The sequence below is a fragment of the Corvus moneduloides genome, chromosome 23 (assembly GCF_009650955.1).
Source record: "Corvus moneduloides isolate bCorMon1 chromosome 23, bCorMon1.pri, whole genome shotgun sequence".
Lineage (NCBI taxonomy): Eukaryota > Metazoa > Chordata > Aves > Passeriformes > Corvidae > Corvus > Corvus moneduloides.
Genome location: NC_045498.1, coordinates 7,042,035 through 7,069,245, shown reverse-complemented (window position 1 = coordinate 7,069,245; position 27,211 = coordinate 7,042,035). Strand labels below are relative to the sequence as shown.

At 63.4% G+C, this 27,211-nt stretch overlaps 1 protein-coding gene and 1 long non-coding RNA gene across 6 annotated transcripts in view; both read left to right on the top strand.

Moving 5' to 3' along the window:
* AHDC1 (AT-hook DNA binding motif containing 1) overlaps positions 1-23,970 on the top strand; it is a 49,015-nt gene extending 25,045 nt beyond the window's left edge. For 4 of the 5 annotated variants that reach the window (XM_032132174.1, XM_032132175.1, XM_032132173.1 and 1 more), the window contains 4 exons: positions 17,231-17,393; positions 18,163-18,203; positions 18,690-23,747; positions 23,857-23,970. In XM_032132174.1, coding sequence (XP_031988065.1) covers positions 18,767-23,704 — 4,938 coding nt within the window. In that variant the 5' untranslated portion in view covers positions 17,231-17,393; positions 18,163-18,203; positions 18,690-18,766 and the 3' untranslated portion in view covers positions 23,705-23,747; positions 23,857-23,970. Of the gene's footprint in view, positions 1-14,013; positions 14,019-17,227; positions 17,394-18,162; positions 18,204-18,689; positions 23,748-23,856 lie in introns of those variants that run through there. The other variant, XM_032132176.1, reaches the window with a different exon arrangement.
* A 73-nt stretch (positions 23,971-24,043) lies between these two features.
* On the top strand, positions 24,044-26,551 carry LOC116455152. Its single transcript, XR_004244308.1, has 2 exons — positions 24,044-24,495; positions 25,169-26,551. It is a non-coding gene; the product is annotated as an uncharacterized LOC116455152 (long non-coding RNA).
* Positions 26,552-27,211: the final 660 nt, after the last annotated feature.

Sequence of the window (27,211 nt, the reverse complement as noted above, 5' to 3'; positions counted from 1 at the left end):
GAATTAAAATAAGATCAGGAGCGGTCTCGCGAAGAGAGGAAGACGAAGAGGGAAAAGCCAGGCAGGGGAATGGCCGGAGCTGGGCGGCTTCAGTCCCTGGCGCAGATGGAGACGGGGTGTTTCGGAGGGTTAGAGTTGAAAATAATTGAAGGGGGAAAAAAAAACAAAAACAAAGGAGAAAGAGAAGGCGAAGAGGGAGAAGTAAATCCCGTTTTTGGGAGGGGAGCGATGGCGGCGGCGCTGGCTGTCCGGCACATGGCTGTCCTTTGGAGGGGAGCCGGGCAGGGCGGGGGATGCAAGCGCAGGCTGCATGATGGAGAGCATCAGGAATTTCCTGCAGCTGAGGAACACACCAAATACCAGAATGCAAGAGCGAGCAGAGGAGAGCAGGGTGCCGGGAGGGAAAGGGGAGGAGGAGGAGGGGGGATGCAGAGGGCTGGAGATAACCCGTGGGGAGAGCAGTAAGGGCAGGGGGCAGCGTGTGGGGCTGACCTGGGGCTTTGGGGCTTTTTCCAGCTCTTTCCCTGGATTTTTTTGCTGCTTGTCTGCACCACATGGTGCCTCATGTGCGTGAGCGGGTGTTTGGGGCATTTGGGGAGTTTTATGTCTTTCCTCCCTTCTTTCCCCCCTTCTTCCCCCTGGTTATCTGTAATCAGTGATAGCTGGACACAGGGGTCCCACAGCCCTCTGCCTGCCCCCTGGGGCAGGATCCGGGCTCGGGGAGCCAAGAGCAGCCTGGAGAACAGGCACATCCCTGAAGAACGGTGTCCCAGGAGTGCGGGGGCCCTTTGGGGGGACCCTCCGTGTAGGCAGCGAGGCCGAAGGCTGCCCCAGGAACCACGGCGGCACCTCCCACACGCACAGCGAGTTTGCCAGGGACTCTGTGACCATGCTCCTGCTTTTCCCTGGGCCAGGCTGGGTTAAACACAACAACCCAAGCCTCCTGAGGCTGGTCTTGCATCCAGGTGCAGCCCGACCTCTCCCTCCTCCTCCTCCTCCTCGGCCACCCCCAGCTCCCCCCTGCATCCCGCTCCTGGCTGCATCCAGCCCCGGCTCCCCCGGGGATACTAGGGGGCCGGAGGGGAGGGGGGATCAGAGGGGGCATCTTGCAGTGCTGGATCCAGGTAGCCAGAAGGTCGCACTGAAAATCTGGAAGTGGAGTTTGGAGCTCAGCAGAGCGGTGAAATCCGTCTGGCTTTAGGGCAGACAGGAGGAGGAGGAGGAGGGTGGAAGATGCAGCGAAAGGAGCAGGAGGGAGAGGGGCTGCGTGCCGCCATTTGGGGTGCGGGGTGTCCCCAGGTTAGTGCCGTGTCCCAGCTGGGGCTGTGCCAACATCACTGCGGAGCAGATTGGGGATATTTGGGAGACAGAGGGTGATGAAGAGGAGGCAGAAGAGCCTGAGTGAGTGCTGGAGCCCATCCAGCCGAAGCCGAAGTCTTTGCAGCCCCTCACCGGGTGCCTCCCGTTTCCACCGATCCAGACCACGGAGTCCCTGCCATCGCGGGGTGAGCGGTGACCCACACCTGCCGGGGCCACCCGGGACCGGGATGCTGGGAAAGGGCCGAGCTCATTAGCAGGCTCCAACCTCCCCGCACAGGGGGTCAGGGAGCAGCAGCCGGGGGCACGGGGAGAGGCTGGAGTGGCTTTGTGTGGGCTGGCGGCTCCCACCATCCTGCTCAATGGACCCCGGGAGCTATTCCAGTTCCTGGGAGTCTGGGGCTGCAGTGCTGTCCAAAGGGGATCTGACAGGAGGGTGCTGGGGGCTCCTCCCACCCAGTGTTGCACCCACTGTGTTTGTTCCTTCCCCTCCCCGCCAAATCCCCCTATTGCCTTCACTGCAGACCCGGGCCATCCCCGGCCACTGCCCTGTCCCTCCCTGCCCACGTGGAGCAGGGTCTCTCGGCCGGTTTCGTGCCAGGAATCCCTCCAGCATCCCTTTGATCTCCAGCCTGGAGGGGTGAGAGGGCACGAGAGACCCTGCCGAGGTGCAGAGACAGGACTGCAGCCCGGGGGGGGCTCTGGCACCCTGGGACCCCTCCCTGGGCAATGAACCTGGGGACAAGGGGCTGTCATGCCCAGTGTCAACCTGCCTGGGTGGGAGATGCAAAGCCTGTGCTCCCCCCAAAGGTGGGCCATTTCTTCTTAGGCATCAGCTAATTGCCCCTCTCTGCAATCAAGGGGAGGGGGGAGATCCTTTCTCCAGGTGTGTCCCCCAAATCTTCCAGGTGTGCCTGCCCGGCATGGGGCAGGGTCCCCCATCATTTTGGGTGGGTGCTCACAGGCGTCACGGCATCTTCACTTGCACCACGGGTCCAGGGTTGGGGGTCGAGGGGCCCCAAATCTGCCCTGGCAGGAGACACTCAGGGTGCTGGTATCTCAGGATGGGGACAAGGTGGCATTTCGCCTCCCAGCAGATCGCAGGGTGTCCCACTCCCTCCATGTCCCTCTGCCCAGCCTGCCCCCCCCCCTCCCTGCACATGCCTTTGCGCGGGGGCTGGAGGCAGGCAGTGGGGGGGGGTGGGAATACTGGCTGGAGCGAGTCTGAACCTGGCATCTGTCGAATGTCACCTTACCCAGACAGTCTGTGCTTCCCTGTCTCCATATCAACCGTTCTGCTCCAGCCACCTGCGGGGGGGTGGCAGGGAGCGTCTTTGGGAGGAGGAGATCTCGCCACTCCCCTCACTCCCTGCAGCCTCCCTTTCCTTCGCTGCTGCCCCCGGGATGCCAGAGCCTGGGCTATAAATCATGGGCGATGCTCGTCCAGCCTGGGAGCTGGGGGTGACCCCGGCGCTCGCGGCTTAGTGACCCCACATCGCACTGTCTGGTTCCATCGTGCCTCAGTTTCCCCTCCCCGGTGCAGCTGCAGCGCAGGAGGGATGCTGAGGCTTGTTCCACCCCAGCCGCGGCGGTGAGGGCCTCTTCCAAGGGCTCGGCATTTTCCTTGGACTTGTCCCTCTTCCCTGCGACCAGATGTTCTCACCCTCCTCCCTGCAGCGGGGTCCGGGCCAGAGCTGGGACGGCAACCGCCTGCCAGCACCCCCGCTCCTGCCCCGCACCTGGACAGCGGCTGGGGACAGGGGACAAGGGACACTTCATAGCGTCCTCCCATGGCTGTGTCTCGGCTCCCAGGGGTCCTTAGTACCAATCCTGCCCGCCCCAGCTGAGTTGTGGCAGTGCCAAAGGCAGCGGGGAGCTGAGCCCAATGTGGGGCAGTGTGTGGGGCAGGGGGTAGTGGCACCAGGGCTTGGTGTTGTGGGGATGCTGGAGCCTTTGGGGGATGCTGGAATGTTTGGGGAGATGCTGGAGTATTTGGGGGGATTTTGGAGTATTTGGGGGGATGCTGGAACATTGGAGGGGTGTTGGAGTACGTGGGGTGGGGATACTGAAGTACTGGATTGATGCTGGAGGACTTGGAGAAATGCTGGAGCATTAAAGAGACTGCTGGAACTTTTGGGGTGGTGCTTTAGCATTTGGAGCGTGGGGGCGGTGCTGGAGCATTTTAGGGGGTGCTGGAGCATTTGGGGAGGTGTTGGAGGACGCAGGGAGATGCTGGAGCATTGAGATCAGGGCTGGGCACCCGTGTGCGGGCAGGGCCCTCGCGGTGCGTGGCGTGTGCCGAGACACGGGATGGGATGCCAGGGTGTACGGGTGGCGTTTGTGGGGCTGCATGGGTGCTTCCATGGGGTTCATGGGTGCTGCTCCTGGGCCACGTGGATGCTGCTCATGGTCGCGGTGCCTTGGGAAGGCTCGGGGCATACAGCAGGCGGGGCGGATACACAGCAGCCGACGACGGACACAAGCACCGCTCCCTCCTCTCCCAGCCATGCGCAGCGGCTCCTGCAAGTGTGTAATTTCACCACAGTGCCTAAACGAGGGACAGAAGTAAATTGACCTTTTCACCCGTTTTCCTACCAGGGGGATTATAGCCTGTTTCCTGTTAAATCTCTCCAAGAACTGGCTCCATCCTGCTCATGGAGTGGGGCGGGGAGGGAGGGACAGACACCCAGCCAAAGTGGGGGCTTTAATTTCCCTCCTCATCCCCCTGCACCGCGCCTTTTCCACCCCATCCCGTCGCTCCACCACCTCTCATCTCATTAAAGTCTTCGGGGTGATTTCACCAACCCCGGGCTAAACCAACGTGGAAAAAATTGCTGGGAGGAAGGAACCGAAGGCGGAGAGTGATAAATATTGAAAGGGTGGGATTTCGATGTAGGCTGCAACAGCTGTGCCGGTTACAGTGTCACACTATCTCTCCACAGGTTTACTGACCCATTTCCATTCACACGGCTGCCAGTATCTTAGCAACTGCAACAGTCCCCCAAGAACAGGCATATTGCCTGCTATTAGTGACTGCTGCAACTGTGTCAAGGTTAGCTCTCTCCCTCCAAGCCCTGCCGGGTTTGTTTTTTGCCCAAAGCCAGCACAGTCTGTTCGGTGACATGTCCCCCGGCAACCATCCTGGGTGTTGGGTGTTCATCCCTGCCATGGAAAATGCCAGTGGGCCTGGAGCGGTTGGTGGGATGGTGATTGTGCAGTTGGGTGATGGATGGGATGAGGGGTTAGGTGATGGGATGGTTCAGGATGTGGGTTTGGGTGGTGGGATGCAGCAGAATGTGGGGTAGGGTGCACTGGGAGATGCTGCAGGGTGTCGGTGATGGGGTGGGGTGCATTGTGTGTCCCCAAAAATAGAAGTGTTGCCATCTGGTTGGGTGTCACTGTCACCCCTGTGCAACTCTGAGCCCTGAGAAATCATCTGGAGAGGGTTGGGGGCTGCGCTGATCCTGCTTGGGGTGTCACCCTGCCGGGTTTGCTTTTCACCCAAAGCCAGCATGGGCTCTTTGGTGACATTCCCCTGGCAACTGTCCTGAGTGTTGGGTGTTCATCCCTGCCATGAAAAATTATGGATGGGATGTGGGGTGGGGTGGTGGGGGGGATGGAATGGTGGAGCTCAGCATGCTGGGGGATGCTGCAGGCTGTTGGGGATGGTGCAGGGGCACAGTGTGTCCCCAGAAATAGGAGTCTTGTCATCCAGCTGAGTGTCAGTATCATCCCAGCCGCAGGAAGTCACCCAGAGGGGGTTGGGGGCTGCACTGATCCCGCTTGAGTGTCACAAGCTGGATTGGCCTCATCCTGTGCCCTCAGGGGCTCAGGCCTTGGCTGGGCATGGGCAGGGGATGGCACGTGTCCCTGGGGTCCGCGGTGGCACCAGGGGCTCGGAGGACGAGACTCGTCTGTCCTGGCGAGGCCAGGCACCACGAGGCTGGCACAGCAGTGCCACACAGGTGACATCCACTGTCACCATCTCTGTTCCCACAGCACCCGGCCCTGAGGGGAGGTGCAAATGGGAGAAGGGATTTGTGGTCCCTTGGTGTCCCCAAAAATGTGCGATATTGGGGTGACTGAACCCACACAGCAGGGAGAGGGCGAGCAGCTGGTGCATCCCCAAAACACCCCATGCAGGGAGGGAAACTGAGGCATGGAGCCCCCACCCCGGCAGGCAGAGCCCCCCTCACCCAGCTCCCGGGGGCTGAGGAGCAGCGGGGCGGGTGCTGGGGTGGGCAGGGTGCATCCCGATGCCCCATCCCGGCCATCTCCCCCGGCAGCGCTGCAGACAGCAGGCTCCACACCGGCACGGCCGCGGGGACGGCTGCGAGGGAAGCCACAAAAATGATTTAAGGGGCTGGCGGGATTGATTTATTAAGAACAATTAAAAGCGCTAAATACGCTTAGCTCAGCCAGACACCGAGCAGGGAGCCTGGGGGGGAGAGACCTGTCTGCCGGATCCAGAGGGCGCGGCTGGCAGCAGGATACTGGTGGCAGTGGTGGAGGACGGGGTGGCATTGGGCTGGGCTGGGACAGCTGGGGAAGGAGAGGGGTGCTGGTGGAGAGGCGATGGAGTGGGGTGCAGCACCCTGGGGCTGGGTTTGCGTCCAGGGTGGATTTGGGCTCAGGGATGGGTTTGCATCTAGGGATAAATTATCACTCCAGGGTGGATTTTCACCCAGGTGTGGGTTTGCACCCTGCAGTGGGATGAATTTGCACCCGGGGATGGGTTTGCATCCAGGGATGAATAGTCACCCAGGGAGGTTTGTATCTAGGCATGGGTTTGTATCTGGGGATGGGTTTGTATCTGGGGGGGGGGGTTCACCATGCTATGGGTATGCACCCTGCAGTGGAATGAATTTGCATCCAGGGGAGTGTTTGCACCCCAGCTGCAAGGGATGGAAGGGATGTCAGGGACCGGAAGGACCCCAGGCAGTGCTGCACTGAGGAGCTGTTTAGAGCCAGGGCCAGCTGCAGAGTGCCCCGGAGGAGCAGCGAGCCATTCTGGGCAGGGTGTTGCTGTCCCAGTCTGGCAGTGCTGCCCTGGGAGCTTTGGCAAAGGGGTTCCCCACCAATGGGCACCCACGAGGCTGACACGTGTGTGGGTCCAAGGAGCTCATGGAGCAGAAATCCCGGGGTGTTGTGACATCTGCAGACCTGCATCCCTCACAGGAAATCCCAGCCGAAAGTCCTTGGAGGCTGGGAGAGTCCTTGGACGTGTCCAGACCTGCCCAGCCCAGCTCCTCCCGGGCACCAGCGGCGGCTGTGAGGGGACGGGGAGAGCTGGGGTCTCTGCTGGGCTCCCCGGTGCCGTCACCCTGCAGGATGAGCTTCAGCCAGCAGTTCTGTGTCCCTGTGTGCTGCTGGGGCGTTGGGATACCAAGAATGGGGGCAGGGCTGTGCCCTGCATTCTTCCAGCCCCAGTGGCTGCCTGCAGTGGGAGCACTGGTTTTGTACCCATCTTCCAGCACCGTGCAGGATCCATCCCCTTCACTGGGCTCGACAGGCTGGCTGTGCTTTGGGATGGCAGTGGGGATCATGGGGATGGCTCAGGGACGCTGGGATGACGAGCCATGCTGCCTCCCTCCCCTTAACCCCTCCCAGGGCTGTCAGGGAGGTGGGGGTCAGGTTTTCAGGTTTGGGTTCAGATCCCCCACACAGACCCCCCACAACCTCCTCCAGTCGCCCCACCTTGGGGCTGGATGTGCCCACGTCCCCATCAACATTTGGGTCCCTGTGCCATGAGCCACGCTGGGCACATCCTGCTCACCAAAACCCACAGTACCGGAGGGGGCCCCTGCCCTGGCCCCCCGGATGGGAGCCCCGGGAGTCAGGAGGTGCTGGGAAAGGTGCTGAATGGGAACAAAAGGTCCGCGGAGCGGCTGGCAGGGGCGAGCGGAGCCGGAGGCTTTCTGCTGACCCCGCTCCGGCGGCCCCGGCCCCGGCCTCCCCCCGCCACCCCCACCCGCTCCTGCCGACGTCAGCGCTTCCCGGCAGCGCTCCCAGGTCTACCTGGAGCTGGCTGAGAGGTGGAAAAGCCATTTCTGCCTCTGCCCCGGTGCTTACGCCTCTGCCAGCCCTGGCCAAAGCCTCCCGGGGCAGGGTGGGTGCTCATGCCTTGTGCCCAAGCGTCACCGTGGGGCCATGTGTCCTTTTCCCATGAGGATGGAGCCGTGGTGAGGTGTGGAGTGTGGTCTGAGTTGGGTGGTGGCCGTGGTATGGGTGCGGGGTACCCCTCTGTACCCCACTGTGCTCGCTGGGTGTGCCTGTGGGGACAGTGGCTGGGAATAGAGATGGATAGAGGTGGCCAGGGGTAGCGGTGGAGGAGGTGACCAGGAATGGAAGTGGCCAGGGATGAAGGTGACCAGGGATGGAGGCAGCCGTGGATGAAAGCGGCCGGTGATGGAGGTGACCCCGCTCAGTGGCCCTGGCACTGCATTTGCCTCTGTGCTCCTGCTTGTCCAAGTGCAGGCACAACCACGGGCAGCGGGGACAAAGCCAGAGCCCATGGGACAAGTGGGCTGCCCACGGTCACCAGCTGGGATACACTGGTGTCCCAGTAGCCTCGCTGGTGGCTGCAGTGACTCGCCCAGAGCCGTGCAAGCGGGGCGCTGGCAGAGGTGGGACGGCCCCCGGGCACTCGGCCGTGGGTCCTCGGGTGCCTCCGACCCCGCCAGCGCTCCCGCCGCCGGCTGCCCAAGGGTTAACGAGAGTTTGCTGCTCCTGCAGACAATTAGTGACATCTTTGCTGACAACGCCACACTGAGCCTCTGCCGCCTCCCCGGCAGCACCAGCCCGGCCGCCCCCGCGCCCCACGCGGCCCCCGCTCCGCCGCCTGCCTTCGCCACCATGGATGGCCCCGTGGTCCAGCCGGCCCCGCGCCCCGACACCGCGCCCCGACACCTCGCCCGGCGGCGTTCGGCAGCGGCGGCAGGACTGCAATCCCAAGCGGAGCAGCCGGCTCCCCTCGCTGCCCTCTGACCTACTGTTGCTGTGGAAACTGCATCCCACGTAGGATTATGGAGCCGGAATCCGCAGGCTCCAAACTCCCCTCCAAATTCACACGGTCACCGGGGTCCCCCCTCCCGCAGCACCAGCCCCCCTGCCCGCGGCGCCTGCAGGGTGCCCACAGGGTGCCTGATATCCCCAGTGGGGTGGCATCTGGGTACAGGAGGAGGTGGCAGCAGCACTCCTGCGTCCCCTGGTTTGCACCCACTGGCTGGTGACACTGCTGAAGATGTCATGGTGTCACCACGAGGCCATCAGTGACCCCTGACCCATCTGCTCCCTTGTGCCATCGCCTGAGCATCATCTCCCAGTGTGCCATCACTGCATCTCAGGGGGAGAGGGTGGTGTGCTAGCAGGACCCTCACCCTCAAACAGCACCCCAGGAATGGGAGTCCTCACCAAGGACCCATCCCCAGCACCTCTGAGGCATCAGCAGGAGCTGGACACCCACCAGAGCCCCCCACATCTGCAGGGACTGGCAGTGTGAGCCCCCCACGGGGGGGAAGGGGTGGGCACAGGGGAGAGCAGAGCCTGTTTGGGGAGCTCTGTGGGCTGCGCTTGTGTCTCAGCATCTCTCCTGCCACCCGAGGAGGTAGGAGCTGAATTAATCGCGATCAATTAGTGCTGCTTGCAGTCCCTGGCTCCCTCCCTGCACCAGCTTTGTGCTGTCGCACCCAGCGAGGGGGGCCCCGGCGTCCCCCGCAGCACCTGCGTGCCATGGGGGACCGCAGCCCCTCTGGACCTCCAAATGGGGATGGGGAACAAGCAGGGTGTCCCCCAGCCCATGTGGCCACGAGAAACATCCCTGCTGTAAAATTTGGTGGAGGGGACAAGGAGGGGGCCTCGTGAGTCCCTCGAGGTCCTTCTGCCAGGCTGGAACAGGGTGACGGGGGTGTCCAGAGCGAGTGTCCGGATCCTGCAGGATACTGCAGCAAATGCCCTGCAATCTGCAGCCGGATGAATCCCACCTTCCTTCCCCCGCAACGTGCTGCCCTGGGCTACAGCTAATCTATTGTGCGCTGGGCTGCAGCCAGCACAAGCTGCAATACAGTAAATCCTTCTGCAGTATCCTGCAAGGGGACCGAGCCCAGCCGCAGCCACCCGCCGCCGCCAGACAAAGCCGGGGGGCCCCCGCGGGGATGGGGCGCAGGGGACGAGGGCACCAGAGGGTGGCAGGACCCCTGGCGTCGTGCCAGCAAAGATGGGAGAATGAAGCCCTTGAGCAGGGTGGGAAGTTCTCCAGGGAGTTTTGGGTGGTGCTGTGCATTCTCCTGGCCCCCCAAATCTGCGGGTAGGGAGATGCTCAATCCTCTGAGTGTGGGGTTTTCCGTAAAAGGTTGTCACCACCGTGTTCCCCTTTCAGGGTCCCAGTGTGACGCCGGGGTTTCCATGCCCGCCCTCTCCCTGTGCATGGTGCATCCTTCCCTATGCCTCAGTTTCCCCACTAGTAAAGGGCCACCAAGCCCCTCAGCTCCCTCCCTCAAGCAGGCTCCATCACATTGTGAGCCCCGCTGCCCTTTTCTGGGGGATTTTGCTTGGATACTGTCATTATGGTTATTATTACTATTATTATTATTATTGGGATGTTGGTGGGGCTCTGCGGCTCTGCCGGACCCGTCTTTGGCGAGCAAGGCATCCTTCAAAGGGAAGGCGCTCCGTCACCGCCCCACAGCAGCTGCGTTCTCCTCAATTAGAAGAGGTAATGAAGCAATTTATGGGCATCTACAAAGTGATGTGTGAGTGACAGGCTGTGTACGATCCGCGCCGGGGCTCTGCCGGCAAGTTGTGTTCTTCCAATTTTAATGGAAAGCTCCCCGGCGAGGGGGGAGAGCAAAAATTGGTGTGTCTATAGGTGTGTGTGCTCCGAGGGGACTGGGTCGGTGGTGCCAGTGCGTCGTGGGTGGGTGCAGGGAGACCTGGGTGCTCCAATCCCCATCCCTGGGGAGCCCGAGCCGCGGTGTAACCGGAGCCGGGGGGCAGCTGGGTGGGAGCCGAGCATGGGGCTGGAGCACTACAGGACGCCTGGATCCTCTGGACTAGTTGGCTGCAGCTCCCTGTTTCCATCAGCACCCCGGGCACTGCCCACCCTGCTCCTGCCTCAGTTTCCCCATCGCTATCCATGTCCCTGCTGCATGGAACTGGCAGACCCCTTCTTCACACCCCCAGCTTTTGGTGGACCACCGTGGCCTCTCAAAGGGGAGGGTGAATTGTGTTTTGGGGTCAAACCCCAGCAGCTTCCAGTGGTGTGGGATGAGAGTCTGCAGTGCTGCCCTGGTGTTTTTGGGTGCCTGGGGGGGTCCCTGGAGCTTGTGGGTGCTGCCATGGGGCATTGTACCCCCCAAGTGGGTGTGATCCTGTGTGCACACAGAGGCGGGTGCTGCGCATCCAGGTGCCGGCACACCTGCGCGTGTACCTGTAACACAAGTGTGCACCCCCTGTGTGCTCGCCAGTGCCTGTGCGTGTTCCTGCACCTGTGCGTACCTGTACACACTTGTCACATGTGTGTGACCCACCCGTGTGCTCACTGGTGCCCACACATGTTCCTGTCCCTGTGTGTGCACCCACACCACTGTAGGTGTGTGAGGTGCACCTGTAGGAGGCCTGTGTGCACACACGTGTGCAAGTCCTCCCCCATGCATGTACCTGTGCACACACCTGTGTGTGCACAACCACCTTGTGCACATTCAGGCCTGTTAGTGGGTGCATCGCCTCCACGCCCACATATTTGTGGGTGCCAGGCTGCCGGCATGATGGGGCAGGGGTTGCCCCCACCTCCCCACACCCCTGCCCCGTCACGCCAGCGTTGGCATCGTCCTCAGTGGCTCCCACACCCCAGCTCGGCCCCAACCGGCCGCATCTCCCAGGAAACAGGATCCACAGCCAGGAGTTTCCGCTCAACTCGTGTGTGCCTCCCACAAAAAAAAAAAAAAAAAAAGAAAAAAAAAAGGAAGAAAAAAACCCACCCTGACACTAGCACGGCCGTTAATCCTGCCCAGCTCATTCTGCTTTTCTTGTCTAGCCTGTTTCTAAAATTGGCCAAGGGAGGCAACTGGCTGCTCTCCCTCCACCCAGACCCCCCCTCGGTCCCCACCTGGTCGCCCCGGCGCGGTGTCAGCACCTGGACCCCGTCACCCCATTGCCTGCGTGCTGGGGCTGCGATGGGGGCGGCGCTGGTGTCCGGCATGGGGTGCGGGTGGGCACCAGCTGACCCAGGACCCCGGTGGGCGCATTGTCAGCATCCTCCCATCCCGGCGGGCGCCCCTTTGCTGCCCTGGGCAGCCCCCCAGCCCCAGCGTCGGGGGAGCATGGCTGTGCCGAGCGAGCCTTCGGCATGGGCACGCGTCCATCTGGCGCCTTCCAAATGTTACTGGCCTCGCAGGATCCCGGCTCCGCTCGGCGTTAACCCGCAGCGCCCCGGTGGGGAACGGGGGGACCTGGGCATCGCCGCTGCGACCCCCCTGGGGGCTCCAGCAGGGTGTCGGGGGGCTGTGCAGCTGCCCGGGGTGCCCCTGCTGGGGGTGGGGGTGGCGTGGGCAGCCAGCAGAGCCCCCTCCGCGCCAGCGCGGCCACGGGTGTTACATGACCCGGCGTGGCCGGCGCTGGGCAGGGACACACCGGGGCTGTGACTCATGCTGTGGCTATAACAGGGAGCCCGGAGAGGGGGGCCGCGACCATCTGCGCAGCCTCAGGGCTGCCAGCACACTGCGGGGCCCTGGGGCGCGCTCCCCACGCCGGGGCACAGCACCCGCGGCACCGCCGGGAGCAGCCGGCGCACGGAGACGCGCGGGCAAATGCACCCGGCACCCCGGGGAGCGCCCGGTAGCCGGAGCTGGCACCCCGAGGGAGGGGTGCTGGTGTGTCCCGTATCCTCCCGCAGGCAGGGAGAGGGCAGAGGAGGGGGCCCGGAGGCTGCTCGCCTCCCGCGCCGGCTCGACGGGGCGGGGGAACAAAGCTGGCACCGAGGGAAGAGCTAAATTTAGCCCGTTTCCCTGCTAGCTCTGAACTGCGGCGCTGGGCTCCAGCCGGCCGAGGTGCCACCATCGCTGCGGTCCATCTGTCGAGCCGTTCCCCAGCCCCCTCGAGCCCCCCCAAGCCAGGGAGGAGGGTCAGACCCCTCCAGGGCCAAGGGGGTTGGGGGCTGCATCCACGCTGGGCGTCACCTGAGTGCCTCCCAGCCTCTGGGGGACAGCGGGGTACCCACGATTGTGGGGCAGGAGGGGAGGGTCCTCTCCTGGGGGAAGGGGTTCTTGACTGGGAGGATGACTGCGGGGCGAAACGGTCGCTGGAGCAGGGGTGGTCATTGTGGGGAGATGGTTTCTCGCGGGGCAGATGGGCATCACAGGGAGATGGTCTTTGAGGGGGAATAGTCATTGAAGGGGAAATGGTCATTAAGGGGGAGATGATCATTGCAGGGAGGATGGTCATGGCAGGAGAGATGGTCCTTGTGCGGAAGATGGTGCTTGAAGGCAAGGTGGATCTCGCAGGGGAGATGGTTGTTGCGGGAGGGATGGCTCTTGCAGGGGAGATGGCTTCTTGTGGGGGAAATGGTCATTGCAAGAGAGATGGTCATTGTAGGAGAGATGGTCCTTGCAGGGGAGATGGTTCCTCCTGAGGGAGACGGTCCTTGCAGGGAAGATGGTTTATTGCAGCAGCAGGAATAGGGGCCTGACCAGGCATCCCCACCCCTGCCCACCTCAAGGGCACCGTGCCATGTTCTGGTGCTGAGGGCTGAACCTATCAAGAGTCCCACAGGCTCCAGGACTCCCAGGCCTGGCGGATGCCACCAGCCGAGCGGGCGCTGCGCTACAGGAGACCCCAGTGGCAGTGGCACATCCAGGGCCAGGTCCAGGAGAAGGGCCACATCCCCTGACTCAGCACCATCCCCAGAAGCATAGGGGTGTCCTTGGGGTCCCTGTTGCTAGGACCAGGGGGATTGCAGGGAAATGAGCTCCCCAGCTACCTTCCCGCAGCGCTGATGGGGAGATGCCAAGATCTTTGGCACCCTGGTTATAGCCCAGTGGTCCTGGATCCTCCTTCCCAGTGCCAGGGCGGGTGTCTGAGCTTGCCCTGGGGATGTGACACCCTGGGATGATGTGAGAGGGCAGAACCCAGGTGTGTTTGCCCCACGTGCCAGCCAATCCCTTCCTGGCACTGCCGTCTCTTCCTGCAGCACCCCCAGAGAGCGTTGGAGGGACATGTCCCCTCACCAACTCCCTGCTTGGGGGGCACCCCGAAAAAACCTCTGGTAGCCCCACGAAGGGAACTGGCGGCCAGGCAGCTCGTCTGGACCCGTTACCTAAGATGAAACCCAGGCGCCATCTGCTCCATCTCTTAATTAAGAGCATGGCAGAAGAGTCAGGGCGGCGGGGGGACGTGGTGACGGCAGGGGGGATGTGACAGCGGGGTTCCAACCATAGGGTGACAACTGAAGGAAGGGTCAGGGCTGCCTGCAGGCACCGCGTGCCCCAGCACCCATCTGTGCCCACCCTTCTGGACCCCCAGCTCTTGCTCTGCTCCCAGTCACAGGGTGGCGGGTCCCCAAGGTGGGTGTGTGCTCTGGGAGCTGCCAGTGGTACCCAGAGAGGACCCCAAACACCGCTGGCGCTGATGGGTGCCCCACTTCAGAGGGGGGCAGGGTGCTGGCAGGGGATGAGGTGTGGGGAGGAAGAGGAGGGAGCAGGACCCGGGTGCTTTGGGGTCTGTGATGCTGATTTAGAGGGGACGTGGAGGTCGGCGTGGAGGGGGTGCAGGCGGAGGGACCCCCCGCGTGGCTCAGGGAGGAGGTGGCCAGTGGGGGCTGGCTGGAGAACACGGAAACCCTCGGCAAGCGCCTGCCAGGAAGCTGTCACTGGAGGGGATTTTCCATTGGTGTCAGCAGGCGCAGGACGGGCTGGGGGGAACTCGTGGGGCGGGGGTTGGGGGCGCCTGGGAGGGGACCAGGGGGGTGCGAGGGGCGGGGCGCAGAGGAGACAAGCTCCCCGATGCCCCAGGGGCGTGTGTGGGGGGAGCTGCACCCCCGTGGTGCCCCCCGATTGGCGGGAACAGGGGAGAGAAACCTCCGCCGTGCCCTGTGTGTGTGAGTGCGCAAGGAGAGGCACCGCCACGGCGTCCCCGTGTGGGACACGAGCGGGACACCCCCGATGCCACTCGCGGGGGGGGAGGCAAGGAGGGCAGCCCTGCAGTGGAAGGCCAGCTGTGCACACAGGACACGGGTGGCAGGGGGAGCCGGAGAGCCCCCTACGCCCACGTGGGGGTACTTAGGGCCACCCCAAACCCTCGCAGCGCCCCGCGGTGCCCAGGGACCCCCGAGGCGGTGGGGAAATAGGGAGGACGCCCCGTCCCCGCCGCTGCCGCCGCGGGCGGCTGGGCACGGCGCCCCGGCGGGGTGGGAGGCGTTGGGCCAGCGTGTCCCCATCTGTGTGGCGGCTGTGTCCCTGCCGCCTGCCTGTCTCCCGGTGGCATCTCCGGCCCCACCCTGACGTCTGGGTGGCCTCGGAGCCGGGCACCAAACCACGTCCGTGTCCTGCGGGGCCATCCCTCCATCTCCCCGCCGCCACGCCGGTGCCAAGACAGCCCCTCCGTGCCCGCCCTGTGCCAGCGCTGGGGGTCGGGGCTGGGTGCCAGCAGCCTCGGGGAGCTTAGGGGGGCTTGGGGGCTCCTGCAGCCCCCTGCACCCTCGTGCTGCCACCCCACGGCACGCTTTGCACCAAAGGGGGACCCTGTCTGGGTGGAGTGGGGGAGGCGGAGGTACATTCTGCCGGGTTGGCCGGGGCTTGGAGCAACCTAGTCTAGTGGAAGGTGTCCCTGCCCATGGCAGGGGGTTGGAACGAGATGAGCTTTAAGGTCCCTTCCAACCCAAACCATTCCATGATTCTGATTCCTCTCGCCGCCAACCTCCGTCAAGCCTGAAACCGTTAAACTAATTAAAGCTTTGCAGCAGCAGGATTAAGCCCGGGCAGGGGAGGTGGGAGCCCAGGTAGTCGATTAGTTCACCAGGCGAGGATATTGGATTTCTGCGAGGCGAGTCAGCAGTCTTCGGGGGCTGTTATCTTTGCAGGGCTGCGGGGTCAGGAGGTGGGAAGCGGAGGTGACTGCAATCTCGCCCGCTTCATCCCCCCGCTCTTCATCCTCACCCCCCCGGCCCCGCCGCAGCACCCGGTCTGGCCGCCTCTCCCCCGCCCGCGGCGCCCATCTCTATCTCTCCTTCTCCCTCCGTCCCTCCTCACTTGTGTGGTCTCGGCTGGTGTTTTGTAACCAGTGAGGAGAAAAAAAAAAAAAAATTAGAAGAAATTTTTTTTAAAAGGGAAAAAATAAAAAAAAAAATAAGGAAAAAGGCCCTACCCCTGGCGAGGAAGCCAGGAATGGCGAGGTCCGGAGAGCCTAATGGGAAACATGTGGCAGCTGCCTGGGGCTGAGCGGGGAGGTGAAAGTGAGCGCGGCGGCGCGGCGAACATCCCGGTGCGCCCCGCTGCCCCCCCGCAGCCCTCTCCGCACCGCAGCCCCCTCCGCACCGCCGCTGCCGGGCTCCCACCTGCGCCCCGCACCCTGGTGGGCGGGGAGGGGATGGTGGGTGCTGCCTACGCCGTGGTGGGTGGGTGTTTGGGGGGTGCAGGTGGTCCCCGCTCTGGGGGTGGTTTGGACGGGGTGAGGGCGGAGTCCCGGTGCAGGGAGTGTCCCCCGCGTGTCACGGGACACGTGGCCCCCTGTGGGGCCGAGGGCAGGAGCCGGCCACCGGTGGTGTGGGGTAAGAGCCGCGGGATGTGTCCAGCGCTTCCAGCACCCGGGGTCGCACACCGGGGATGAACGTGGGCAATGCAGAGCATGGGCCGTGGGGCGTCCGGAGACCCCACACACCCCGGTGGGGACCCCACGGGCATCCCGCAGTGTTTGCCAAGGCATCCGCAGCTCCGTGCGGCACGGACGCACGGGGAGGGGCGGCGCAGAGCTGGGGGGTTGCATCCCGACACCCCCAACACCCCGAACGTCCCCGTCGAGCCGTGCGCAGCGTGTGCAGCGGGGACCAGCTCCCGGCGGCTGTTCTGGAAAACCTCCCGTTTGTTTCCTTCCTGCCTGCCTCCCCTCCGACAGCTCCCTGGGCACACCAGCAGCCTCAGCAGAGACGAGACCGGTCTTTCTAGCACATATTTTCCTGCTCCACATAGCCCTTGGTGTAACTTTACACCGAGGTGCCCGCATCTCCGCGGTGCCAGCGCTGCGCCCAAAGGCTGGCGAGGAGACGGGGAAAGGGGGGGATGCGGATGGACTGACAGGTTTGAATTCTCTTTCCCTGCCTTGTTGATAAGTTGTCACGCTAATCCAGACACCGGGAAGAGCCTGGATCACGCCGAGCGGCTGCGTGTGTGTGTCTGCGGGTGTGTGCTGGGGGAGGGAGCCAACCGGCAGGGATTCACACGCGGCTCTGGGGAGGGAAAACAGGCGGACATGCTGGCACGGGGGGACTGCGAGGGACCGAGTGGCTCCACCGTGCACCCCTGTGCCACATGGGCAGCGGCTGTGGGTGCCTCAACCTCCTGCAGGAGAGCGGGGGGCCAAAGCTTTATGCACACGCGTGTGCAATGCTCACATCCGTGTGGATTATGCACACGTGTGCCTACAGCCTGGTGGGGAGATGCTCCCCCTCGTATGGGCAGTCCCGGTTCAAGGCATGGACACGGTGGGGAGAAAAGGGTTGTCCTGCCCCAAAACGCCACCCTGGGCATCCCGTGATGGGGGGAAGGGCACAGCGTGGGTGTCCCCGCGGGCTGTGGCTTCGAGGGGGAGGCGTCAACGGGTGGCACACGGCGTGCCCAGCCCTGCGGGCACCCACGGCGGCCGGGGCAAGTGGTGCTCCCAGGGTAGGGGGCCACTGGGCTGATGTGCGGGGGTCTCTCTCGAGCAGATGGGAGCTCGGTCGCCTGCCAGCCCCTCGCACTGGAGAACGGTGCCAGCCCGCCAGCCGAGTGGTTCCCGCGTGCCCAGGGCTCCGGCCCCCGCCAGCCCAGCAGCGACGGCGACAGCAGGAGCTTCCGAGTGAACCTGCACTGCAAACACCCCCGGAACAGGTACCTGGGGGCCTCACCCCAAAAATGGGGAGCGGCACCAAGCGGCATCTTGCTGCCGATGTTCTGTCCATCCTGTCTGGGAGATACAGGGCAAGGGGCTCCCCCGCTCTGCACGGCCTCCCGGCTTGGGATTTTGGGGCGCATAGAGGGGCTGCAGCCCCCACGGAGTGCAGAGTGGGCTGTGCAGTGGGCACGCGGTGCCCGTCACCCACCCGTGAGTGCCTGAGCCACCCCACTACCACCCTCGCTGTACCCCATTCCAACGAGGGGAAACTGAGGCAGACGCCACAGAGGGGCGTCCCGGCGAGTGGAGGGGTGGCACCGGGCAGTGTCGCCGTGAGTGGGGGTTGCAGCTGTGCGTGGGGTGTCCGCGGGTGGGTGGGAGCCGGGGGGGGTGTGGGATGTGCTGAGCCACCTCCTCGGGCGAAGACCCCCCCGTGTGTCCGGAGCGCGGCTCGCCGGGGACACCTAGTGGCAGCGCCACCAAAGGACCCCCGCCACCCCCCGCCCCCCCCGCCCCACGGAGCGGCTGGTGGGGATGGGAGGGGGGCGTAAACCTGTCCCCTCTGTCCCCCAGATCAGAGGCGGCCTCCCCCTCTTTGCCCACCCCCCCCCGCAGCCCCGACGTCACGGTGATGGGCGGCCGTGGGAGCTCGGGAGGATCAGCCCCTGGCATGTCCCGTGGAGGGACTGGCACAGGGGTGGTGAGCGCTTAAGTGAGTCCCCCTCCCGTGTGTGGGGCTGACCCTGAACACCCCTTCCTTTGCAGAGAGCTCAAGTGCAATAGCAGGAGCAGCAGCAACGCCGAGGGTAAGTTCCAGTCCCAGCCCCCCCAGACACCCAAACTCTGCCCTATGGCGGCGTGGGGAAACCCAGACCCTCACGGGAACCAGCTACCCCTCTCCACCTGGGAGGGGGCTCCGTGCTGGGGGCTGGCATGGGTGGTCCTGGTGTGGGGAGGACATCCAGCCCCCTGCTCCTGAGCTGCGGAAGGCATCCAGACCCCCTTGAGCTGGGGAAGGGGTTCAGCCCCTCTTGAACTGGAGAAGGGGGTAGACCCCCTGAGTTGGAGAGGGCATCCAATTTTCCCAAGTCCCCATTTTCCCAGCTGTTAGCAGGGCTGACAGCATTCCTGCAGTGCCAGCCAGGTCCTTGCTGGTGACAGGGCAGGGTGAGCTGGGGGATGGATATGGGGACCTCATCCCTGAGAATGGGGGGATGGAGTGAGGCTCTGCTGGCTGCTTTCGGCTGGGAGTGCCTGTGGAGCCTCACTGTCCCCCTCTCTGCCGCCCATAGGTCCTGGTGTCACCTTCCCTGACCCCCATGTCAGCAACTGCTCGGCCAAGCGGCACGCGGGGGAGGAGGAGGTCAGGATGCGCGTGAAGCCCCCGGGCCCAGTGGTAACGACCAGCGTTGTGCGTGGCTCGCCCGACTACGTCCGAGAGCCCAAATTCTACCCGCCGGGACACCCGGTGCAGCGGCCCCCAGCCTGCCCGGCCGAGAAGGCGTTATCCTGCAGTGTGCTCAGCTTCCCTGAGGGGTCGTGCCCCGCGCTCGGCCGGGAGCACCAGGCAGGCTCGCTGCTGCACGGCGACCCGGCCGACCGCTGCCAGAGCGTCCACGGGGGCACCAAGGCGGCCGAGGACCTGCTGGGCTGTGCCGGGGAGCCCCGGATCCTGGGGGGCAGCGCGGAGGAGGCATCCGCCCGCGATCGGGCGCCCAAAACCTTCCCCAACGCGACACTGGCCTCGGGCCGCTGCAACATAGACAGCATCCTCGCCTTGCTCCGGAGCAAGTGCGGCAACGGGCACATCAACCTCCACCCCGTGGTGCAGCTCATCGACATCATGAAGGACCTCAACCGCCTCTCCGAGGACCTCAAGAACAGTGGGGTGCACCTGGACTGTGGCAGCCTCCGTGGTGGCGGCGGGGCTCACGAGGACAGCCGCCTCCTGCCCGCCGACCGCGACCTCCAGTACAGCTTCTTCTCCTCACCCTCCCTGGCCAACAGCATCCGCAGCCCCGAGGAGCGGGGGGTGCTCCTCAAATCCGACCCGTCGCGGCACCCCCGGCCCCCGGCACGTGATGGAGAAGCTGACGGAGGCGGGGGGAGCACCCCGCAGCCCCCTGGACACAGTGGGGGCGTGGGGGGCATCTCCAAAGCGCCGGCGGATGAAGCCGGCTGCTCCCAGCCCGATGCCAGCGATTACTCGGAACTGGCCGAGGCGGACATCCTGAACGAGCTGGCCTCCCTGGCGTGCCCAGGGACACAGCTGCTGGAGTCGCAGGCGATGGAGCCACAGCCCCAGTTGCTGCCAGCCCAAGAGCTGGACTCCCAATCCCGGCTGTTGGATTCCCAGTCCCTGGAGTCACAGCCCCAGCTGCTTGATTCGCAGAGCCTGGAGCCGCTGCCAGAGTCGCTGGAGCTGCAAAACCTGGAGCCGTTGGGGCTGCAGTCGCTGGAGCCGCTCTCTGAGTCGCTGGAGCTGCAGTCGCTGGAACCCCTGTCCGAGTCGCTGGAGCTGCAGTCGCTTGAGCCGCTGGCGGAGCCTCTGGGGCTGCAGACCCTGGAGCCGCTGCCCGGAGCTCTGGAGCCCCCACTGCTGCCCACTGAGCCCTCGCTGCTGGAGCCGCAGCCGCTGGGAACCGTCTCGGAGCTGCTGGAGGCACAGCCAGGCGCTGGGGACCCTCTGCGGCCCCACGGGCTGCAGCCCCGGCTCGGGGGGTGTCCCCTGAGCACCATGGTGAAGCGGGGTCCCTGTGGGGGCCGGGGGGCCGGGCGGTGTGGCGAAGACCACCGCAAGTACGCCCTGCGCCGGACAGACAAGCCAAAGATGCTGTGCCGCCGGAGGAGGGCGGGGCGAGGGCGCCGGGTGGACGTCACCCCCGAGAGCCGCGTCCTGTCCCCCCTCGCCCTGCCCGCTGAGATGCCCCCCGGGCCCGAGGAGCCTGACACCCCACTGCTGAGCCCCCTGCCGCCACCGCCCCCCACCACTCTGGACCCCGACGAGATGCCCAAAGCCCCCACGGCGGGGAAGAAGAACAAGTGCCGGGGGGTGAGGAAGATGGTGGTGAAGATGGCCAAGATCCCCGTGTCCCTGGGGAGGAGGAACAAGACCACCTACAAGGTGTCATCGCTCAGCAGCAACTTGAACCTGGAGGGGAAGGAGCTGGCAGCCAGCAGCTCCATGGAGCCCACACCGCTGCTCAAGATGAAGAACAATGGGCGCAACGTGGTCGTGGTGTTCCCCCCTGGCGAGATGCCCATTATCCTGAAGCGCAAGCGGGGCCGGCCTCCCAAAAACCTGCTGCTGGGCCAAGCCAAGCCCAAGGAACCCACCCCGGAGGTGAAGAAGAGGAGGAGGAGGAAGCAGAAGCTGGCCTCGCCCCAGCCCTCCTACATCGCTGACACCAATGACAGCAAAGCCGACTACTCGGATGTGTTGGCCAAGCTGGCCTTCCTCAACCGGCAGAGCCAGTGCTCGGGGCGCTGCTCCCCGCCCCGCTGCTGGACCCCCAGCGAGCCCGAGTCCATCCACCAAGCCCCCGACACCCAGAGCATCTCCCACTTCCTGCACCGTGTCCAGGGCTTCCGCCGGCGCGGCGGCAAGGCGGGGGGCTTCGGTGGGCGCGGGGGGGGCCACGCTGCCCGTGCCGCGCGCTGCTCCTTCAGCGACTTCTTCGAGGGCATCGGGAAGAAGAAGAAAGCCCCCACCACCCTCCACGCTGACCCCGTGCACCCACGCAAGCGCGGCCGGCCAGAGCCCGATCCCGTGGGAAAACCCAAGCGCAAGCGACGGGCGCGCAAGAACGGGGCGCTCTTCCCCGAACCCAACTCCGGGCAGAGCTTTGGGGACGGCCCCACCGGAGAGTGGGGCGGGGGGGAGAAGGGCAGCCCCTGGACCCCCCACCACGGCCACCCCGGCAGCCAGGCCGGACGCAACGGTGGCTACCAAGGGGCCGAGGCGAGACCCTTCCATGCGGCGGGGCTGGAGTCGGGCTCCTCCAGCCGTGCTGGTTTCTATGCCAGCAGCGCGCCGTCCTCGCAGACAGAGACCGGTCCGGAGCGGCACAGCCTCTTCACCGGATACTTCCGCTCCTTGCTGGACTCAGATGACTCCTCCGACCTGCTGGACTTCGCCCTCTCCGCGTCCCGCTCCGAGTCCCGTAAATCGGCGGCTGCCTACACGGCCCCCCCGGCCGCGCTGCCCGGCCAGCGGGGCATGGCTGCCTACACAGCCCGGGGTGGCAAAGTGGCAGCGGCCAACCCTGGTGCCGAAGCCGCCTTCCATGCAGCCATGCAGGGCCGGCCGGCATTCCCGCCTGGCCGTGCCTCCAGCGGCTACGGGGTGACCCAAGGCTCATCAGAGTGCCGGGGCACCGAGTCCTTCCCCAAACTGGCCCCGCCGTCGGCCGTGTCCCGGTCACCCACGGCTCACCCGGCGGCCAGCGGCACCCCCGGCTATTCCCCGTACGGCAGCTATGGCAGCACCGGGCAGAGCGTGGCACCCGCCAGCGTGTTCCCACCAGGAAAGCAGTACCCATCAGCACAGGACTGCCCCAGCAGCAAGGACTGCAGCTTCGCCTACGGCAGTGGCAGCAGCCTCCCGTCCTCGCCCAGCAGTGCCCACAGTGCCGGCTACGCGCCACCGACAGCTGGTCCCAGTTTGCCACTGGGAAAAGCCGCCTTCTTCAACAGTGCCGAGCAGGGGGGGCAGTTCTCCAGCGCTGCGCACACTCCCCTACGTTGTGACAGCCGGGCCAGCACCGTCTCGCCCGGCGGCTACATGGTGCCCAAGGGGTCGGCGTCCTTCCAGCCCTCACCTGAAAATTGCCGGCAGTTCCCCAGCGCCGCGCCATGGGCCTTCCGGCAAGGCTACGGTGGGTTGGACTGGAGCTCAGAAGCCTTCAGCCAGCTCTACAACCCGGGCTTCGAGTGCCACCTCAACGAACCCAACGTCATCCTGGACATCTCCAACTACACCCCACAGAAAGCCAAGCAGCAGACGGTCTCCGAGACCTTCTCCGAGTCCTCCTCTGACAGCACCCAGTTCAACCAGCCGGCTGGCTACCGGCGCGCCAACAGCGAGGCATCCTCCAGTGAGGGCCAGTCCAGCCTCTCCAGCCTGGAGAAGCTGATGATGGACTGGAATGAGGCATCCTCTGCCCCTGGCTACAACTGGAACCAGAGCGTCCTCTTCCAGAGTAACTCTAAGCCCGGTCGAGGCCGACGGAAGAAGGTTGATATGTTCGACACCTCCCACCTGAGCTTCTCCTCCTCTTCCTCTTCTTCCTCCGTGTACCCCTCCAAGAGGAACACAGGACCCCGGCAGCCCCGGGGTTCCCGGGGGGCTTGTGCCTCCAAGAAGGAGAGGGGGACAGGCAAGGCCAAGTTCCCCACCAAGTCACAGGCAGTGAACCCCCTCTTCCAGGAGAGCACGGACCTGGGCTTGGACTACTACAGCGGGGACAGCAGCATGTCCCCCCTGCCCTCCCAGTCCCGCGGCTTCGGGGTGGGTGAGCGGGACCCCTGCGACTACGCCGGCCCCTACTCCATGAACCCCTCCACCCCCTCAGATGGGACCTTTGTCCAGGGGTTCCAGAGCGACTCCCCTGGTTTGGGGCAGCCGGATTTGGAGAGCAAGCACTTCCCTGCCCTCCCACACCAGCTGGCAGCCCCTGGCCAGCAGACTGTGTTCGAGGCCGGTTTGCAGAAAGCCTTCTCACCCAACTGTTCCCCGACCTTGGCCTTCAAGGAGGACCTCCGGGCAGGCAGCATCCGAAAGTTGCCCGCCTGCGACTCGCTCAAACACAGCATGCAGGGGGGGGCCCTGCCACACGCCCCACACCTGGCTTGCCGCGACCTCCCCATGCCTCAACCACACTACGACTCCCCCAGTTGCAAAAATCCCCCTTACTGGTATTCCCCCAACGCCAGCACCCGGAGCCCTTCGTACGACAGCAAGGCGGGGGCCGGGATGCTGGCAGACTTCATGGGCAGGACGGACCCCCCGTGTCTGAACCCCCATTTGAGCAGCCCAAGCAGCACCCACCCCTCCAAGGGCGAGAAGGAGCCCTTGGAGATGTCCCGGGCTCACCACCGAGGACCCTACGCTTGTCCCTTGATCAATGACTTGAACATCTCCCCCGTACCAAGAGACTCAATGTTGCAGCTGCAGGACAACTACAGGTACCCCAGTTTTGCACCCCAAGGGCACCCCGTCATGGCCCCCACCCAGAAGAGCGGGTTTTTGGGACCCATGGTAGAGCAACAACACCCTGAGGACACTTTTACGGTCACCTCATTGTAGTGTCTGCTGACGTGCCAACCGGACAACGAGGTTTTGTTACAGGGTAGGTGGGGAAGAACCTGGGGGTGAGGGTGGCAGAGGGGGATGCAGGAGACCCCCAGGGCCCTTCTCATCATGTCCCCCTCTCTCTCCATGTTGTGTTTCTCTTTCAGAGGTAATTTAGCCAGCACTTTTTTCTGGAACACTTTTCAAGTTCTGTATTTAACTGGGATTGGAACCGTTTGTTTGTTTTCTAAAAAAAAAAAAAAAAAAAAAAAAAAAAAAAAGGAAAGAAAAAAGGAGAAAAAAAGGAAAAAAAAAGGAGGAAAAAAAAAGATAAAAAATAAGTGAAACAAAAGGAAAAAAATTAATAATGATGGATGAAGAGAGAAACCCCCCATTTTTCCCCCTCCGCACTCAAACCTGCTCTGCCTGCCAACCTCCGGCTCTGCTTTCCGGACTGCCGCCCCCCCCGCCCCGCAGCAGGACAATCGGATGGACGGACGGACGGACGGATGGACGGACAGCGCAGGCCCCGCCAGGCCCGGCGCAGGGGCGCAGGCAGGGAGGGCAGGAGGGCATCTGGGGGTCAGCGCTGGGTGCCCCCTGCCCACAGCCCGGCCGGGGACCCCCTTGGCCGCCCCGGGGGAGGCTGTTTGGGGATTCTTTTCTTTTTCTTGTCCCTCCCCGTCCGCTCGCTCGCCGCGGGGGTTGCTCCTGCTGGACGGACACCGATGGGTGTTGGGAAGCGCTGGCCCCCACCAGGCTCTGGCAGCGTCACCAGCGGGGCTCGGAGACGCCACCATCACCAGGTAAGTGTCAGCCGCGTTCCCCGCCCCGTACGGGTCCCCCGGGAGGGTGTGCTGGGTGCTCCATGCTCTGGTGGGTTCTCCGACCCACCTGCAGCCCCGCTCTGGGTGCCCTCAGCCCCTTTTGGGCTGCGAGCAGTTTCCCCGGGTGTTGCCCCACCAAGCATCAAACTGGGGACCCTGTCGGCTCCGGTGTCTGGGGGTGGCTGGAGCCTGGGATGTGGGGTGCAGGACCCCGGGTGTGCCAGAGCTGAGGGGGTGTGGGATGCCCCAGACCCCTGAGTGTTTGGGTGCCAGATGGGGGGAGCAGGGCCCGATACCCGCAGGTATGTGGGTGCCAGACAAGAATGAGCAGGACCCTGGACTGTTGGGTGTGGATGGGAAGGACCCCAGATCCCCTGGGACATGGACGCCACATTTGGGGTGAACAGGACCTCAGACCCCTGGGTGTGTGGGTGCCACATTTGGGGTGAACAGGACCTCGGACCCCTGGGTGTGTGGGTGCCACATTTGGGGTGAACAGGACCTCGGACCCCTGGGTGTGTGGGTGCCACATTTGGGGTGAACAGGACCTCGGACCCCTGGGTGTGTGGGTGCCAGGCCCCCGGGTCCGTGTGGGTGGGGTGGGCAGGCACCCCATGGTGGGACCCTCACCCCTCTCTCCCTCTCCCCCCAGCCACAGCACCCCCGGCCCTGCGCCCCCCACCCATCCTGGCGGCCGGAGCAGAGAGCAGAGGAGAGGAGGGGGCCACCTCCGGAGGGGACCCCGCCCCCGCCGCCCCCGCTTCGCCCCCGGCCCCCGCCTCGGCCGTGGCGCCGGCGCCGCGTTCTCTCTCTCCTCCCAGCCAGAAGCAGAGGGACTCTTTAAGTTTTATTTTTTATTTGATTAATTTTCATTTTCTGCACAAAACCAGCAATTGTAAATACTTTTGAAGAAAAGAAGTTAAAAAAAATGTTTAAGGATAAAAAAAAAAAATTTAAAAAGCTGAAAAATCATACACACAAAAAAAAGAGAGAATCACGCACCGGAGGGAGAATCCAAAAATGACGGAGAACAGGCCTAAAGCATCCAAGAGCTGAATATGCAGCAGAAAAGAGCAAAAACCCCCCAGTATGCACTGAGAAAAAATTTATTTACAGATCGAGCAACAAAAAAAAAAAAAAAAAAAAAAAAAAGAAAAAAAAACAAAAAGTAACAATAACCTATTTATTGTATATAATGTTTTATTATAAATTGTGTCTTGTATATTGCATTCTGTACATCTGCTGTGGTTTTGTGGTGTGCAACTTCCGCATGGGTTCCTTGGGTTTCCGTTGCCTTTTTTTTTAATGATTCAATGATGATTTGAGTTTTATTTTTATTATTATTCTGAAGAACGAAGGCGGGTTTTTGGTTTTTTGTTGGGTTTTTTGGTTGGTTTTTTTGGCAGTACACACCCAAAGATCCAAATTTGTATAAAAACAAAAAGGAGTTAAAAAAAAAAAAAAAGAAGAAAAAATTTTTAAAAAAAGGAAAAAAAAAAGGAATAAATCAATCACAGACCCTCTTGGTGGGGAGGGGGAGTGGGGGGGGCTGGGGCAAAGGGGGGTCCCTTTCCCAGGGTCCCCGAGGCGGTGGCGATGACGAGCTCAGGGTGTGGGTGCGTGTGTGGGTGCCAGGTGGGCTTTGGGGTCCTCTCCTCCCACAAATTCCCTGTGTGTGTCCCCCCCTCCTCAAGAGTTTAGCAACCTCTGTACAGCTTTGTGGGTTGTGCAAAAAAAGAGAAAACACACGCACACATAAAAAGAGGAAAACCACCCTGAAATGGATAAAAAAAAGGCAAAATTCACAAAAAAAAAATAAAAGGGAAGAACATCCGAATTTGGTCAAGATACCCCCTCCTTCCCCCGCCCCCCCAGCTGCCCTGTGCAGTGCTTGTGCTGCCCTGGCCAGAGGGGCCCCCCCGTGAGCCCCCCCCGGCCCCCGCTTTGCCCCTCAAACGGTCTTTTTGTGTTATTTAGGAAGGAATTTTTAATAGGCACTTTTTTTATATTAAAAAGAAACCTATATATTGAGCGATGCCCGCTGCTTTCTTGCTTCTCTTTTTTCGGGGAGCACGGCCTGGCTGTGCCGGGGGCGGGTGTTGGAGGGATGCTGACCCTCCCTGGGTTTAGGGGGGATGCCAGGATCTGGCTTAAGGTGGGAATTGCATCAAGAAAGCTGAATTTTGGTACAAATTGGGGCGCGGTGTGACCCGGGGGCCCCCACTGCTGCTGCCCTGCGGGTGGGTGGCAGTGGGGGCCGGGGGACAGGAGCTGGTGGCACCCTGGGGACCCACGGCCCAGCCCTCCCCGGCACCACTGGCGGGGCAGGGGGCACAGGCACACGCGCGTCTTCCCGCTGATGGATGGGAGAAGCACCAACGCCAGAAAGTAGCAAAAATAAAGGAGGAAAATAAGGACAAAATAAATAAAATTCAGAAATCCACCAACTTCCAGCCTGGGAAGATGAAGGCGGCAGCGTCCTCCGGGCGAGGAGAGGGGGGGTCGGGGGGTGGGGGCGGAGCAGCTACCTGTGGGTGGGAGAGGTGAGCGGTGCCGGCGGGGTCAGGGCTGCGGCAGAGGAGGGTTTGGGGGGGGCGGGGGGGAGCAGGGGGGTTGCTATGGAGAGGAACACATGGCGCATACTGATGGATGGGGGAGCGGGGGGGGGGGGTCGGGGTTGCCAGCGCTGCCGCAG